This window comes from Lupinus angustifolius, chromosome LG06 (genome assembly GCF_001865875.1).
Source record: "Lupinus angustifolius cultivar Tanjil chromosome LG06, LupAngTanjil_v1.0, whole genome shotgun sequence".
NCBI lineage: Eukaryota > Viridiplantae > Streptophyta > Magnoliopsida > Fabales > Fabaceae > Lupinus > Lupinus angustifolius.
The window spans coordinates 7,167,698-7,183,935 of record NC_032014.1 but is presented as its reverse complement, the minus strand read 5'-3'; the positions used below and the strand labels follow the sequence as shown (position 1 = coordinate 7,183,935).

Sequence of the window (16,238 nt, the reverse complement as noted above, 5' to 3'; positions counted from 1 at the left end):
AGTAGTACATGTTTGGTCTCCTTAAGTAATGTCTCAGATTCAAGTCTTGTGGATGAAAAAATATCTACTAAAAAAGTTAGCCTCATATATCAGTGAATATATCAGTGAATGTTCCCAGCTCTGACAAAATTGCCTCCAGTGTAAAAATATTTATGAAAAACCAAAAAAATATATCACCTATTATTTATTTGAATTACTTTTTAAATGACAATGGGAATATATTTGGAAGTTTTTATATTGTTAATATATTGTTACTGATTGATTCATATATTAATTATTGTTGTTGTAAACTATGTACTACCCTCTAAATAATTTTAGCGTGAGGCCCATGGATATCAATTGTTTTTCCTATTATTTTAATAGAGACTAGAGAGTAAATGAATAAGAGACATTGGTAAGACACGTGGTCGGGAAAAGCGGGAAGAGAGGAAAAAGCAACACTCGTAGGTTTATTCATAACGTTGTCACTTGCACTTTGTTGTTCCTTCAACGCCGCCAAACATATTCCTTCGCTTCAGCGTCTTAATTTTCACTCCACTCCCTTCACTGGTTAGACCAAAATCTCTTCACACGTTACTTCAACTCAAAATTTCCCACTTCAATATATCTTCATATTTCTTACTCATGCAGCTACACTTTCTTTTTTTAACTTGTAAATATGCTGCTATTTTGTTTTTTCATTTATATGTTGCTATACTAACATATACACGTGGTAATGTTTATATACTGCAATTTACTTGTTTTATTATGATACAGTGATTTATTTTTACTGGGAAGTTTGAGATTATATTGCTACATTGATAATTTACGTGCTTTTGTTGTAACTTGTAAGCAGCTTCTCGTGGATCTTTTTCTTTCTTGGAACTCTTGTCTTAATAGAAGAAGTTTAAATTTGCCAGCATTATTTGCTTTGATTTGCAATACATTGAACAATATGTTTGCACACTACTATCTAACAGTTCCATTTATTTCATTCAGCACCCTTTTGGTTTTTAATACATGCTGAATTTGAAATGGCACTTGAATAATTTACTGTTATCAGTTTCAAATGAAAATTGATTTATACTCGCTGCATGATAGATTACTGGTGATTTCCTGATTTATTCATTCGTGATTTTGAATTTCATACCCATTTTTTGTGTGTCAAATTTGCTATTCTGTTGTTTGAACTGTTTGATGTTAAATTCAATATAGTAGTATAGTCATGAGTTGGTTTTCGAGTGGTTGAATTTGCTTATGAACTTGAACATTCCGAATTTGACCAGGCAAGCTTTGAGGGGGAGCTAAGCTTGTGAAAGACATATGATAGCCATGTTCATCCATTGCTAAATAATTTACAAAGAGGGTGAACTGAAATTCACTTTAAAAGTTGCATCAATTAAGGAGAAGACGGAATAGAAGGGCTTGAGTTACATGGCTCACTGTGACAAGTCCATTGTTAAGGTGGAGCCCTTTCTGAATGAACAAATTAACACTGCAAAAGTATTTGAAGACATGGAGGTCGATATAGTGAGTTGGACAAATAAGGGTGATTTGGCAGTGAATAAAAATGAGGACCCTGATGCAACTGAGAATTCAAGTTCTTTTGCTGACACTACATCTGATACTGAAAACTGTTATAGATTGAGTGATGCTGAAGTGGAGTCAGAATTAATAGGTGATAATGACTCATCATGCACCATTGGCGCTTTTGGTTCTGCATTTCAGATTAGGTGATTTTTGTTCCAAACCAGTAAAATTTGAATCTTCTTGCTTGGCCATAGATTTAGCAATCAATATCATAACAAAGAACCCCAATCTTATGACTTTGTTGACAACTAATTAGAGTTACTAATACATCTGCAGTGTGTACTCAAATGTCCAAATTATATAGTTAATAACAATTCAAGAATTGAAATCTTCACATGCTTACAGGCTGCTATAGTAATGATTCTTAGAAGAGGATAAGAGGTGTAGGATTATTATGTCTTGCTTTGATGTTTCATTAGAAGGTTTTTTTTTTTATCAATGTTGCCTCTGTTCAGGTCCTTAGATGTTGCAGGACCTTCAATTTATATTCTTAAGTCCATATAATTGCTCATCACCTATAGTTTTAGTTGTAACTCTTGTTCGAAGAATTTCCATTCTGCATCTAGTAAAGACTAGTATCGAAAATCTGTCATACCAGTATCTTTTTTAGAGTTGATTAACCCATGCTTCCTTATGCTAATCATCAAGAGATAGTGCCATAGTGGTATACCAGTATGCCTAGTTTGTAGGTATTTTATGCTGAATTGCTGTTCCTTGAACATTTTATGTTTATTACAATATCATTTTAGGAATCATTGTCGAGTTGTTTGTGTTATTTATGTGTATTAATTTCCTGTTTAACTGTAGCAAAAAGAAGTTGACAGATCACTGGAGGAACTTTATACGACCTCTAATGTGGCATTGCAGATGGACAGAACTAAGAATTAAGGAAATGGAGTCACAAGCATTAAAATATAGTAAAGAACTTGCAGAATATGATAAGGGGAAACATATGGAACCTGATCTTTATACATTAGAAGAGTTTGGTTCAAAATCATTGCCATTTTCAAGTGACCAGTACAGAAGTAAGGCCAAAAAAAGAAGGAAAAGAAATAAAGTTGAGGATACCACTGATGTGGCATCATATGCATCACATCATAACCTTTTCTCCTATCTTGGTACAAACTTCTTTGCGCTCATTTATCTTTATACTTGATTTGCATGCTGTTCCTGATTGTTTATCAACATCAATCCCTACTACTTCAGAGAAGTGTGTGTGACGTTTTCCTTTACTTATTGTAGAGAATAAGAAGTCTGATCCTGATGGCTGTTTAGCTGATGATTCCAGTAATCCGGGTACGAAAAATATTTTTTGTATTTGTACCTTACTGCTGTTGTTGCTTCACAACTTGTTAAGTCATACTGATGACATTAATGTGTCTTCTATTGTTTTCCCTTAACAGAAAAGGACAATAAATAAAAATGAAATGCTTGATTTTTTTATTAAACTTCATTATGTTAGTGGTTTGTTTATATTGTCCCGTCTTCCTTTTCGGGAAGAGGCTTTCAGAAAGAGAGCAATATTTCATTTGATTTGTCTTTGACCGTTGTAGTCTGCCTTTTGTTATGACTTATATCTGACAGTCTGACTCATTGACTAATTTTGTTAATAATCTTTTGGTATAGTGATCACAGAAGTGCATGCTGATCCTACACAAGGGTTTGGCATTACTGATGATCAATATGATCAATATTTCTCCGAGTTTGGTGATGCTGATGCTTCTTTGGAGCAGCTCCTTTGGGCAATTGACAATGTACATGCTAGGATCCACAATCTGAAGAATCATATGAATGAGATCATGTCTAAAAATGCCTCGAAGTTTTCTTCATCAGAGAATTTGAGTCTTCTTCTTCCTCATGGTGATGTACAGACTAGCTCTGCTCATAGTCCTATAATCTCAGCTGAGAATGGAGACGCGGTATCGGTTGGGGCTACTTATAATTCAAATCAGCATGTAGCTGATTTTGATTTAGGAGACTTTGTTATGCCAGGTAGTGCTGTTTCGAGTTATGGAGAAGTCATAATTGTTCCTGATATAATTGAGAGCACTGTGGGATTATTGTCTTCTGTTGATGTCACTCTCCATCCGCCCCAGGCTGGGGACTTATGTGAAAATGTAAGTTTTATAAAATTATGGATTACATGATTTTAGTTCTTCTATAATTTCTGTCATATCCTTATCAGATGTTGATTAGATAAGTCATTTGTGCAATAAAATATGTTCTACTCGGATGTTTATATTGATATGTTAAATGTAAGAAACGTCTGTTATATAAACTGTAAAGTATAGTAGAAATAGATAAATTTACTTACAATCTTGTTATATCCGCATGCCAGAATATTTCATTTGCTACTTAAAACAATCTGTATAGTTTATTTCTCATGATTTTGATTAGTAGTTTTAAATGCCATTCTTTTGAAATATTGGTATACTCTGATTGAATCTGTATAAAACATCAAGCCTATTAGAAATTATTGCTTGAGAGTTGAGATAATGCTAATAACTAAACTTGGAATTATCACTATTTGTGATTGTACTCATCGGAAAATCTTCGTTTCTGACATTGATGATTGTAGATGGTGGACAATATCTTGATACACGAGGTTGCCGAAATGAAGGAGCACACTTTAATAAGTGCAACTCACTATCCCGATGAAAAGCTTCAGGACATAGTGAAAAGTGAAGCAGAAGAAAACCTGCATCCTGCTTTTAATTCCATGTCTGATTTTGATGTAGCAGCTAACTCTTCCACTGTGTCTCGAGAGCAGTCAAATCTCGAGCCATACTTATATAAAGATGCCAACATTCTCATGAATAAAAGAAAGCGCGGGGAACGCAAAGCTGGTTCAGGTGCTTGGAGCAAGAAATGCTCAGGGGAACCTGATAGCCAGTGAGCTAGAAGACTTCAATTTGTATGATTTAAGAATTTGTAGTTTATTTTTAAGTACAACGCAGTTCGTTTTTTGTCATAAGTACTTTTAGAAGGGGAACTTTGACACAAAGGTTAAAGTTGTTGTCATGTAACAAGGAGATCACATGTTCGAGTCGTGGAATCAGTCTCTTGCGAATACAAGATAAGTCTTTCTGCTATATAGACTCACATAGCGGACCCAACCTTTCCCTGAACCCCTCATAGCAGGAATTTTATATCACTTGGCTGCCCTTATAGATTGACCCCAATTGTTTTAACTTCTACTATAGACTATAGAGTAGTATCTGGTGTAGTATTCAGCTTGGAGTGTCTCCAATTTTATGATGATCTATTTTTTTCCCCTTGTTCTGTTTTTAAGTAAAAAATAAACATGTTAAGAGTGAATTGGTCTTAAATGTCCCTGTCATTCAGGAGTTCACATATTCCTCATGTGGGAGTGGGGCTAACATAAAGGGTTTTGTGACTGACAAGAATGAATGAGAATAGAAGATAATGACCTGGAACAAGGAAAGAGATTGCACGTGATTGTGGCATGCATGCATCATGATATCTTTGCAGTGTTAGCCAACTAATGTCTAATGTATGATTTCAGTTTTACATGACTCATGGACCTTAAAAGTTGTTGGATTCTGTAGTATACTTTCATTGCCATGGCTTTACCAAAATTAGTTAACTTTGATCCTTCTGTAACACTGCAATGGTGAAATCTTAATTTTGGCCTAAAGCCATGTGAATGGAAGCTAAATTTAATCTTAGATCCAACTATAAATAAAATCTAGAAGCTTGCATCTCAATCAAACAATTTTCTTTCTTTTAAGTCTTCCACGCCCTATAAAAAAACAAAAAAGAAAGTCTTTTTTTTTATTAATAATATCCCATCACCCTATGGATAATGAACTAATTCATTTCGGAGTGTGTAGATGTCCTTCATAACCAGTGTCATTTTACGGAATCAAATACTTGATTTTTTCTACTTTTTTTAACAAGGCCTTACACACTACTAGAGAACAATGTCTTGTTGGGACAAAAAACAAAAAAGAAAGTTCAGTCCTGCATAAAGTGAAGCGTTTATTAGTACAAATGTGTCATTATTCTTGTTTGGAAGAAATGTGCATAAAATAGAGAGGATCACCACATCTATTTTTGCAGTACACTTTTTTTATGGAGGATCCCATGCAGTTTTCCTACAAACTGCAGAGGGTTTATTTCCAAGTCCCAAGGGAATGGATCTTGTGTCATTTAATTTGTTATAAACATTTTATAAATCTTGACTTTACCCACACAGTAAAAAGATCAATTTTCATTTCTGCCCCTTACACAGACAATGACAAATTCATGGAAAATTTCTTAGTTTCTCCATTTTTTTTCTCCTTCTTAAAAGCATTTTGATATTTTTGCAGTGTAGATTACTCACTAGACCTTAAATTCTGAAAGTTGGCAAAGATGTAGAGGCCATACTGCAATAGCACCATTTCTCCCTTCCTGCTTTTTTTATTGGAAGCTCTCCATTCCAGTCCAAAGTGAGAAAAGAAATGATTTGCATGGTCTACAATGTACAAAAAGCAAAAGATGTCTGAAACCTCTTAATCCTTTTTTGACCCCTTCTACTCCCAGCCACTCAAAACAACAACAATTTTATAGAACAAAATGTTCAAATTAGAGGTGAATTCAGTGCCATAATCTGATGATTTTATACTCTTTAGGTAAGCCCTTGTCAATTGTTAACTAGCTATGGAATTATTATTGAAGGGTGCAGGAGCTTTAACCACAGGAACTTATGGACACTTCAGCTGCAAAATAAGAAATTGCGTGTAACGTTTTTTTCTTCTTCTGTTAACTGCATGAAACCTTAGTTATCATATGGTATAGTAGCAATATATTTATTGAATGATAATTGCCTAGATGCCAACCAACATCTTCAATCATAATGTCTTTTTCACTTTGTTGCAGCCTTTTCAAGTTTTGGGGACATATACATACATCCCCACAACACCTTTAACCAAACAATATACTAATACATCAAGTGGCACAATAATTACAACCAGATTGGATTTTGTAATTTTCAAACTTTACATTACATTACATCATTACATAATTCTACATTATTATTCTATTTGGCTTCACTATAAATCTAACTAAAAACCTTAAAAAAATTGGCTTCAAAGAATGGTAATAGTTGCACAAGCATTTTATTTTCATAAACTCTTCACCATCCCAAATAACAATTTTGAAGGTATTGTCTAATGAATTGTATAAGAGTTTGTGTGGATTTTGTTTATGTATCATTTTCTAGCTTGAAAGCATGTGCCATAGGCTATTAATTGTGAAATATACTAATAACACCAAAATTTTGAACATTTAAAAAAAAATTCCTCTCTTTAAACACCCCCTTGTCATCATAAAAAGAAAGGGTGCAGGAGCTTGTGTAATAATTGCACTGCACAAGTTCACACAGTTATTAAAATTAAATCCTTCCATCTACATATGTGTGACATGGAGTGTTTTTTTCAAATTGTGATGTCCACATGAAAGGAAATAATAGCCACTTTTCTATAAGAGATACTTTTCTAGCTATATTTTGGGTTGGAAGAAAGATGATAGTGATAGGTATAGGATAAGATTGTGGAGGCAAGAAATTAATTGCAGCTATGTGCAGCTATACATTTCCCTAAATACGATTTAATTTGATAACATGTGCAATTTAGTTTTTTTGGCATGGAAAAACATCATAATGGTTATAGCTAGGATGCTAAAATCAAATTCAAAATGAAAATAGACGAATCTAGATTCAATTAAAACCATATGAGTTGGAATATATTTCACTTAATTTTTCAAAAGTGGTGATGAATTGTATGAATTTTTTCTTTCTTTCCTTCTTGTTTTGATTAAGGATTGGATCGGTTTTTTTTGTACTGTCTCTTTCAACAAGTGTATCATAGGAATTGAAGTCTCGACTTTGAAGATTCAATATGACTTTACATCACTGGACAAAAAACTGGTAAATATATACTATGATATATTTATTATTTGTTTTGATTTTATAATTTTAATTTATTAGCTTTAATTTCTGACGAACTTTTCTCACGTTGTCACACATGTGAAATAAACCTTTTTTAATTTTTATTTTATTTCATTTGAGTTATACTATCAACAGTTCAACACTCTCAAATGACTATTCATGCTCATAATTGACATTAAATTTTACAATAAAGAATTAAAAATAATTTATTAATGAGTATGCATATTACTAATTTAGAGCGTAAATAACCTCCGGCCACCATTTTAATAGGCTAAATTGCATGTAAGTAGAAAATATTGCTCGACTTTTTTATTAAAATTGTTGCAAAGTGAATTACAGACATCTTAATTTTTGTTTTATTCACATGTATTTTAAGGTGGCTAACAACATTCCTTTAGTTGATCTACGTCTTTGGTGATGCAAATATCCTTATTTTTCTTATACACGTTGTTTTGTAAATGTAAACATCCTTGTTTACATCTACGTAGTAATTTTTTTTCACAATTAAGTTTACTAATTGTGTCCATTTTAGAACTTGTTTTTACAAACAGTGTGTGTTATAAATAATGAAGTCCTAAATTTACATATTTTTATATAAATACTAAATTTACTTTTCATGACAATGATAGCTTTATTGAAGTTTTCTTTCTATGCAAAAAATTTAAATTGTGCCTGACAGAGCATTCCCAATTCGATATAGAGGCTAAAGAATTTTATCACCCAATGAGAAAGAGGAAATATATGTTATGATTGCTGTTCTTGAGTTCAACTTTCAGCATGTTAGAATAATGAGTCATGCAAGAAATATAATACGTAAAAGCTACAACATATTTTGTAATGAACTTATCTTTGTTTATAATTTTTTATGCAGTTATCATTACCTTGATATATTATTATATGTAAGAATGAGTTAAGAGTTTGTTAGTGAATAGAATTCTGGTTTTGCAGCCCATAATTTTTCTGTCATAAAGGCAGGCCAAGCATGTTTTATACCAAATAATGGCCTTTGTAATCTCCTCTTCCTAGCAATCATAAAGATTAGGGGCAAAATATGATTAAGGCTCCAGAAAGTAATGCATTTAATAAGGTCATTCCCTACCTTTATGAAGAGCTAGGGGCCACACCTTGGTAAATAAATGTAAAGTAGTGACATTTTTACTTTGCTAGCTAGCTTTGAAATTTCAATATCTCTTTATCTCACTCAAAATCACAAGGAATCATGGCATAGCATGGCAAAGGTAAATAAGAAAGGGGTTGGAGTTGAAATAAATAATTGTAGAAAAGGCTCTTCTTCTTCTACACCTTCACTGTCAACACTACAAATGAAAATACCTTAGCTTGTTCTATTCCTCCATCTCTTTCATACTTTCAGTTTTCTTTGTTCATGCAAGAACCAAAGAACCATTCAAACATAAGGTATGTTCATTATACTTCCCTTTTCATCTATCCCTTTCTCTCTTTCACACTCCCATGTCAGTATCTATAATTCTATCTATAGCATTGTTATATTTTCTTTGCTAACTAATAATTGCTCCTCTAAAAAGTTTGAACATCTATACTCAGAGATTATATAAAAAAATCTCATGTATGCAACTTTCTGCCATATGCATTAGCATTACTACATATTTGTTGGGAAATAATTGTAGAGAAAATTCCTAGCATTGTTCCTCTAAGACCTAAATTGGTAAAAATGGGAAGCACAATCTTATGATTCTATTATTTTGATTGGCTTAATATTATTAGACTAAGTCCTTCAAAATCGTTATGATGTAATGAATTAAACCAAGCCCAAATTATCATTCACGCAAAGGTAGGAAAGGTCCATTTTCTGGTTGATATACTTTATAGACTTATTCAAACAGTAGACCTAAATTTGGAATTTGCAGTTAGCATATGTAAGTTTCGATTAACTTTGTTACACAAGGCCTAAGCCTAACCATACAAAATACAAAATGGTTCTTATGGTTATGGAAAAAAATGTACATAAACCCAACTTGATTATTTTCCATATGGCATAGCTGTTTCTATAGTGAAGGGTATGAAACTACGAATCAAGCACCTACACCATCTCAAGAACTCATCATGCATGATATGCACTTCATTTCACATTGTAGGAAGCCCTGGTATCAAAGAGCAAAGGATATGGCTACCCTTTGGAAAAGTATGTCCAAGTCCACAAATATTGATACATCTAATTCCACTATATTGAAGACAATGCCAAAATCTCCTCAAGTCCCTACACCAAGTTCCAACAAGAACAACCTAAGAAAATCAACATCTCTAAAGGTTGCTAATTCCTTCACAAGGGTATGTCTTTGTGCACCTATATATTCATACAATGATGTTTTCAAGGCAGAGGTTCCACCAAGAAGAAGTAACACTTATCCAAGATCAAAACCATCATTACAAGCTACAACAACACATGAAAGGATTCATGTTTCTAGTGCTAGGCTTAGCACTGAAGGAAGGAGAGTTTTTAGAGGTAAATCATTGACTGATGATGTTCTAATGAGAAGGTTTGTGATTGAGGAAGAGGCAATGATGCAAGTTAGAAGAAGAAATCAAATGGAAGTTATTAAGAGGAGGAGTATGATTTGGAGAAAGAAACTTGGGCCTAGTCCACTTAGTAGAATGGTTATGGCTAATGATATTGGACAATTTAATTGATTAGCCCAACTCATGTAGTGTTCAATCCACTTGGGCCTTTTTAAATTCATCCAATAAAGTTTTTCAATTTCACCTCCTCTCACCAAGTTTCTACTCAATGGGTATCTGCTAATTACAGTGTATTTAATTTTAGGCAAATGCTAATCCGTATTCTAACTGCAGTAAAAAACATAAGTTTGTTGCTCAAATTCTGGTTAAGCTAAGATATATAAATTCTGAGTGGATGCTTGAGTTCATAACTCGTAGTGCATTCTATCTCATTTTTACTCTCCCCTCCACTTTCTAATAAGTGTCCCCTTAAACAAACAAAAAATGAAATTTATATGGGGAAAGGGACATGATATGTTTAGTGTATTGAATACACTTAACTTCTCAATACAAAACACTGGTTTTTATGACTGAGTTTTAAGTGGATTTAATGTAATATAGCTATTATATATAGCTCAAAGTCACAATGTTAATTTCATTTCTATAGACAATTTTTCTCTCTTTAAGATTATAAATCTTAAGTCAACAAAAGCAGCCAATTCTAAGTGCTTTATGTTGACTTTATAATTTGCTTATAAAAGAGTCTAAAACAGAATTCATAAGTACATTTTGTAGGGCAAGGATAGTAGTTATCTAATTTGTATCGAAATGACCATGTTAGGTTCTTTTGTGACCAGTAATGTGACTCTCATACACATAACACATCCTTGCTTCATTTTTAACTTATCAACTACGTTTTTTTTCCTCTTCTTAGTTTCAATTCTACACTTGAGAGCAATATAAACATTTGGTATTGTTAAAGTAGAACATTACTAACTTAATTAATGAATTTAATTCAATTCAATACTTAATTGACATGCCCCTCTATGAAACTAAACTTGTGTTAATTAAAAATTCAAAAGTCTGTAACGTTTATCATCTTGAATGTTGTAATGAACTTAAATATCTTGCTTTAAATAATTTTTAAGTAGATCAGAGAATATTTGTTTGGCTCCGGAAAAGGTGTATTTTTTGAATCTCTTAAACTTTCAACAGAAAATTGTGGTGTCATAACTATGAGTTAGTCTAAAAATATTAAGCCATTAGGTAAAAATATATTAACGACTTTATTACTTAATAATTATATCTCTTGCACGTTATGGTTAGTTTGAGTTTTACGGTAGTTGCAACCGTTGTTTTGGTTGATGGAGAAGGTAAGGGTGTTGGGACTAGTTACATGAAATTGTATCTTCTCTCCTACAATATTGTATCATTTCATATACTATGAGATGTGATTAATTAGAAAAATACTTAATAATAAAACTTTTAATTTAAATATATTTTTTTCAACCAATCATAACTCATGACATATGAAGTGACACAAAATACAGGACAAAAAATATGATTTCCTAATTACATACCCGTCTCAAGAATGTTTATATAATGTTTTAGTACAAATCTATTATCTATTAAATTGAATATTGGTTTATTCGTTCATTGAGAACTCTCTTTGGCTTTCATCATCATATGTTAATATTAGATTGCATTTGATAACTAAGAGTTAATTATTTTTAAATTAGATTCCGGGTTGGAGTAATGTAAATGAAAAAAAATAATGTAAAAAAAGCTTTATCTCCATATATTAAACTTCCTAAAGCGACTTTCATTAATATAATTATGTACGACGAGAGATCCTGCCTAAAAGGGAATATATTAGCTGATTAGCATATTCTTAACCTTAACTTTCTTTCATTCAAAAAAAAATTGATATGTAACAAAAATTATTATGTATGTTTCTTGCCCCTCATTTTTTTTTAATGTGTCATAATTTTATTGGATTGAGATATAATTATGAATAATTAATCTTTGAAAACGTTGGTCATGAATGTTTAACCACACTGTGAAAATGGTAAAGCAAATGGTAGAGCCATGCATGAAAAAAAGAATGAGAAAATCATTCATTGAATGATTATAAAATTGATGATTTACAAAGTTACATTGAATCTTTATATTAAGAGAAGGAAAAACTAACTAATACTAAAACTATCTAACCAACTAACCCATTTATTCTTAGAAACTAACAATAGGCTATAAACAACCCAACAATATAATATCTCATATTCACATACAATATTATTTACATGATACGATATATTCAACACAATATCCAATCCCAAGTCATTTTCATATGATTTGTTTTATATCATTCTCGATTGTATTCTACTGACAGCCGGTGGCATTGTTCTCTTCCTGTTTTTGGGTCGTGCCTAGTTGTTGTACGTATTATGGAAAAATCAGAATCTTAGACACATTTCTTTGTCGACCTAAATAAACATATGCAGAAAACTAATAATAAATTCACTTTTTATTTTTGTTTTAAAAGTAATGGGAATTAGAAGAGTTTACCTATATGTACCCAAAAAAAGAAGAGGTTAACTATTCATTATTAGTACATGCTACACGATCTATAAATGAAAGTTTACTTGCAAAAATTGAATCCAATACTTTTTTAGGGTACATAATCCAATACGTTTGTTAATATCTAATTCTATCATTATTTTCATTGGCTTATATTAAAGTAAGCAACTCAACAATACAAAATTATCTATTAAGCAAATTTCAAAGAAAAAGAATTCTGTTAAGATACCAATGAATAAGTTATTATGATAAAATGCTCCACCTTTGTGGTAACGTTTATTCATAATAATAATTTATAGTCCTAAATGAATATCATGATGTTTATCTGGCTGATATCCATATAATTAAATATTTATTTTATAATTAAATATTATAAATTATAATTTTGTATTACTTTAATATTATATATTCTCTATTATACTATTATTTCCTAATGGATTTTAGTGATTAAATTGTATTATAAATTTATCATATACATATATTATTATTCATATGATTATTTTTAAATTTTTAAATATATAATTAAACTTGATAACTCATTCGATATCTCCAAATATTTACTGCTTGTACATTTACTAGTAAATAGGTGGGAGTATGAGCATGTGTAAGTACTACCAAAATTTAAATAAGATATGCTAAGTGCAAAATGAATACTATAATATTATATTTTAAAATTTAAATAAATTTATCATATAAAATAAAAGGAAGAAAGTTAAAGAGGATGTGACGATATTATATAAGATAGAAAGATGAAATTTCATTCTGAAATTTGGCGTTTTAAATTTAATATGTCAGTTTGAGACAATTTCTTCTTTATATTACACATAAACAATAAGTTTAGAATATTTGTTAAGATAATCAAACAATTGAAATAAGGTAACATTTAAATATCTAAATGAAAACCATATGATGTGACATATCATGTGTTGGACTTAATATTCCCAAACAGCGGTTGAAGTCACATGACTCAGCTCCAGCGTGTTAGGCCCATTCAATATTTATGGCCCCTTCTTTCTATTTCATGCTGTGAACTGTGTCATTTCTATGCCACACCAACATTATCTCTATGCAGTTTGTCCCTGTGCCCCTGGAATCATGGTTGTGCATCCCTACTCTAATTTCTCTAGAGTGAAAACCACGCTCTCTGCTACTTGCCTTATATATATTTACAAATAATATTACATATATACTTATGCTTATTAATTATTTTGCATCTAAAACATTTATAATGTTATGTAAGAACCATTTTTCATACTCGTATGAACTCCTGCTATGATGATGGTTCTTGGTGCATTATCATTTATTGGGTATCGGTGCCTCATTACAACTCCAACGGAATCTGTAAAGCTAACTTCATGTTTTTGGTTGAAAGTGCATTGATTATGTATTATATCTATTAAAAAAATCTCCATCAATTCCATTATTTTTTATGTTATAAGATTATTGAATAATCAGTCCAGCTCATATAGACAAATATGATGTACTATCTAAGTATGATATACATACCACAAAAGAGATTGATTCTTTAATCATAAAATGAGATATTGATAATCCTAAAAAATATATATAAATTTCACCATCATTGTATACAGCTAAAAAATAAAGCAACTACACAAGTTAGCATAGGTTTTATAATTCCATACGAAAAATGAACACACAAAATATTTATGCACCATCCCATGGGGCTATCGTGGTATATCGTGGCCCCTGCCAAAGTTATTCAACCCGGTGCTTTTGGATTCTTACCAACCCTGCCTGAGCTTAAACGATAAGAGAGTCCTGCCTTAGTCTGAATTTTGAGTCAAGGCCAAGACTTTTCATCAAAGGATCAAACATGGGATTTGATTCATAAGATTAGAATTTTTAAAACAGAACACCAAGTTAGAATTCAACTTGTCAATAATAACACGTATAGTACGATTGGTTTGGAATAATTGTATGTGTCTTATTCAAGACACTGTTATCAAATATTATAATAGAAAATACTAAAAAAATAAACTTATATCTAAAGGAAACAAATATGAGTCATGACTCATGAGTGTATATCATTTAGTAGGTTAATTAAAATATTTTATAAATTAAAGGTGAACTCTAACAAAAATTAAGTCTAAACTATCAAAATCTATCAAGTTAGAACATCTACAATATAATAAAATTAGTCATTTTCACGAGATTTTTAATATATATAAAATTCGAAACATGTCCTTGGATTGTCACAAGAAAGTATAAGAAATTATTTTAAATATTTAAAAAGCTCAGATGTAGATGGATGCTCGTTAAAACCCTAACTAAAACTTAATAGAAATTTAAATATCGTGTACACCAATTATAAATTTATATAAGTTTAGCTACCTGCAAACTTTTAAAGAATCTATTTAATTTACCTAGAAATTAAGAATAAGTAGAGTTCTTATAGCATTTTTCTACCATTGTTTCAAGAACAATGATTACCTAACCATTTTTCTACCATTTTTTTTCTCGCCCAACCTGATTAGCTCCGCTTTCTCAGCAGCATGAGCCTCGACCAGTCGTTGCTCCTCCGACTCGTGTGCAGCTCGGAGTTTTGACGTGGCCGCATCCACCACCCGCGCCTCCAGGACCCCGTCCACCTCTAGATACTTCTGGATAGAGGCAATAAAAACGGCACTCCCTTTGACATTCTGCAGCAAGACGGACAGAGGTACCTTGTCAAAGGTCTCCTTAGCATTGGCATTCAGGAGCGCCTGTTCAATAGCCCGGGGGACGTTGACATGGGAGATACGATCTTGAGCCCCCTAACCCCCCTCTTCCTGGTCGACTCGGATGGACGACCAACCTCTTCCCCAGCATGCTGGTCAGAAGNNNAGTTGATGCGGGCGGAGGGAGCCCGGCAGTTTCGGCAGAAGGAACTGCTTCAGGTGGTACAACTGTTGGCGTTTCGGGAGCCTCCTGGACCGACTCTTTCTCCACCTCATTCTGGGGCGGCCCCCCACTCTCTGAAGAAGGCGGCATACTTTCCTGGCGAGAAGACCCCTTAGTGGGACAGGGACCAGAAGATGACGTCTTTTGACGCTTGGAGGATGCAGCATCCTTTTTAGCTAAGGCAGCGGCACCAATCCTCTTCAAAAGAAGACTCTTCCTTAGCTTCTCACACATTTTAGTCTTTAAGGCAACTGCACGAAAGGAAGCAAAATGTCAATAAACAAAATAGACAAATATAGACAAACAAAGAGCACAAGATAAACCCGATCTCCCCCCTCGTCAATCCAGAAGGATATGAGTTCAGCAGCCTTCGCCTCCTCCGGATTTAAATCTCCAATCTCCACCAAAAAGCCTTGTGCGGGGCGCTGGTGGATTTCCCCATTCCAAGCAAAAGGAAACCTCGGCTCGCCCGACTTACTGAGACACCAATCGTTCCACGCCCGCCGAACACTGACTTTGAAGTAGCCGCCCTTCCATTTCTTCTCGTTGGAAGAAAACGGCGTCAGCAACCCCCGTCTTGGCCGAGAGATCAGACTCGTCCAGCCATGGCGTCCCTCCTTCTCTTCATCAGAGTTGGTGCGATGTCCAACCCGAAACATCCAGAAAAACAGATTCAGAGTGCAAGGGAAGCCCGCCGCTCGATACATGATCTCAAATGCCCTAATAAACCCCCACGAGTTTGGGGTCAGTTGGCTCGGTGCAA

At 32.9% G+C, this 16,238-nt stretch overlaps 2 protein-coding genes across 4 annotated transcripts; both read left to right on the top strand.

The window, feature by feature from the left end:
* On the top strand, window positions 408-6,638 carry LOC109349414. 3 transcript variants are annotated; one of them, XM_019590206.1, is made up of 8 exons: window positions 408-549; window positions 1,266-1,712; window positions 2,377-2,687; window positions 2,812-2,865; window positions 3,196-3,686; window positions 4,148-4,461; window positions 4,915-5,076; window positions 6,260-6,638. In XM_019590206.1, the coding sequence occupies exons 2-7, from the start codon at window positions 1,414-1,416 to the stop codon at window positions 4,952-4,954; spliced, it is 1,509 nt and encodes a 502-aa protein (XP_019445751.1). In that variant the 5' UTR covers window positions 408-549; window positions 1,266-1,413; the 3' UTR covers window positions 4,955-5,076; window positions 6,260-6,638. The 3 variants fall into 3 exon arrangements, with proteins under 3 accessions (XP_019445751.1, XP_019445753.1, XP_019445750.1); XM_019590205.1 differs by lacking the exon at window positions 408-549 and having other exon boundaries at window positions 902-1,712; window positions 2,371-2,687; XM_019590208.1 differs by lacking the exons at window positions 4,915-5,076; window positions 6,260-6,638 and having other exon boundaries at window positions 409-549; window positions 4,148-4,624.
* LOC109349597 lies at window positions 8,578-10,370 on the top strand. The gene is made up of 2 exons (XM_019590464.1): window positions 8,578-8,938; window positions 9,637-10,370. The coding sequence occupies exons 1-2, from the start codon at window positions 8,907-8,909 to the stop codon at window positions 10,187-10,189; spliced, it is 585 nt and encodes a 194-aa protein (XP_019446009.1). The 5' UTR covers window positions 8,578-8,906; the 3' UTR covers window positions 10,190-10,370.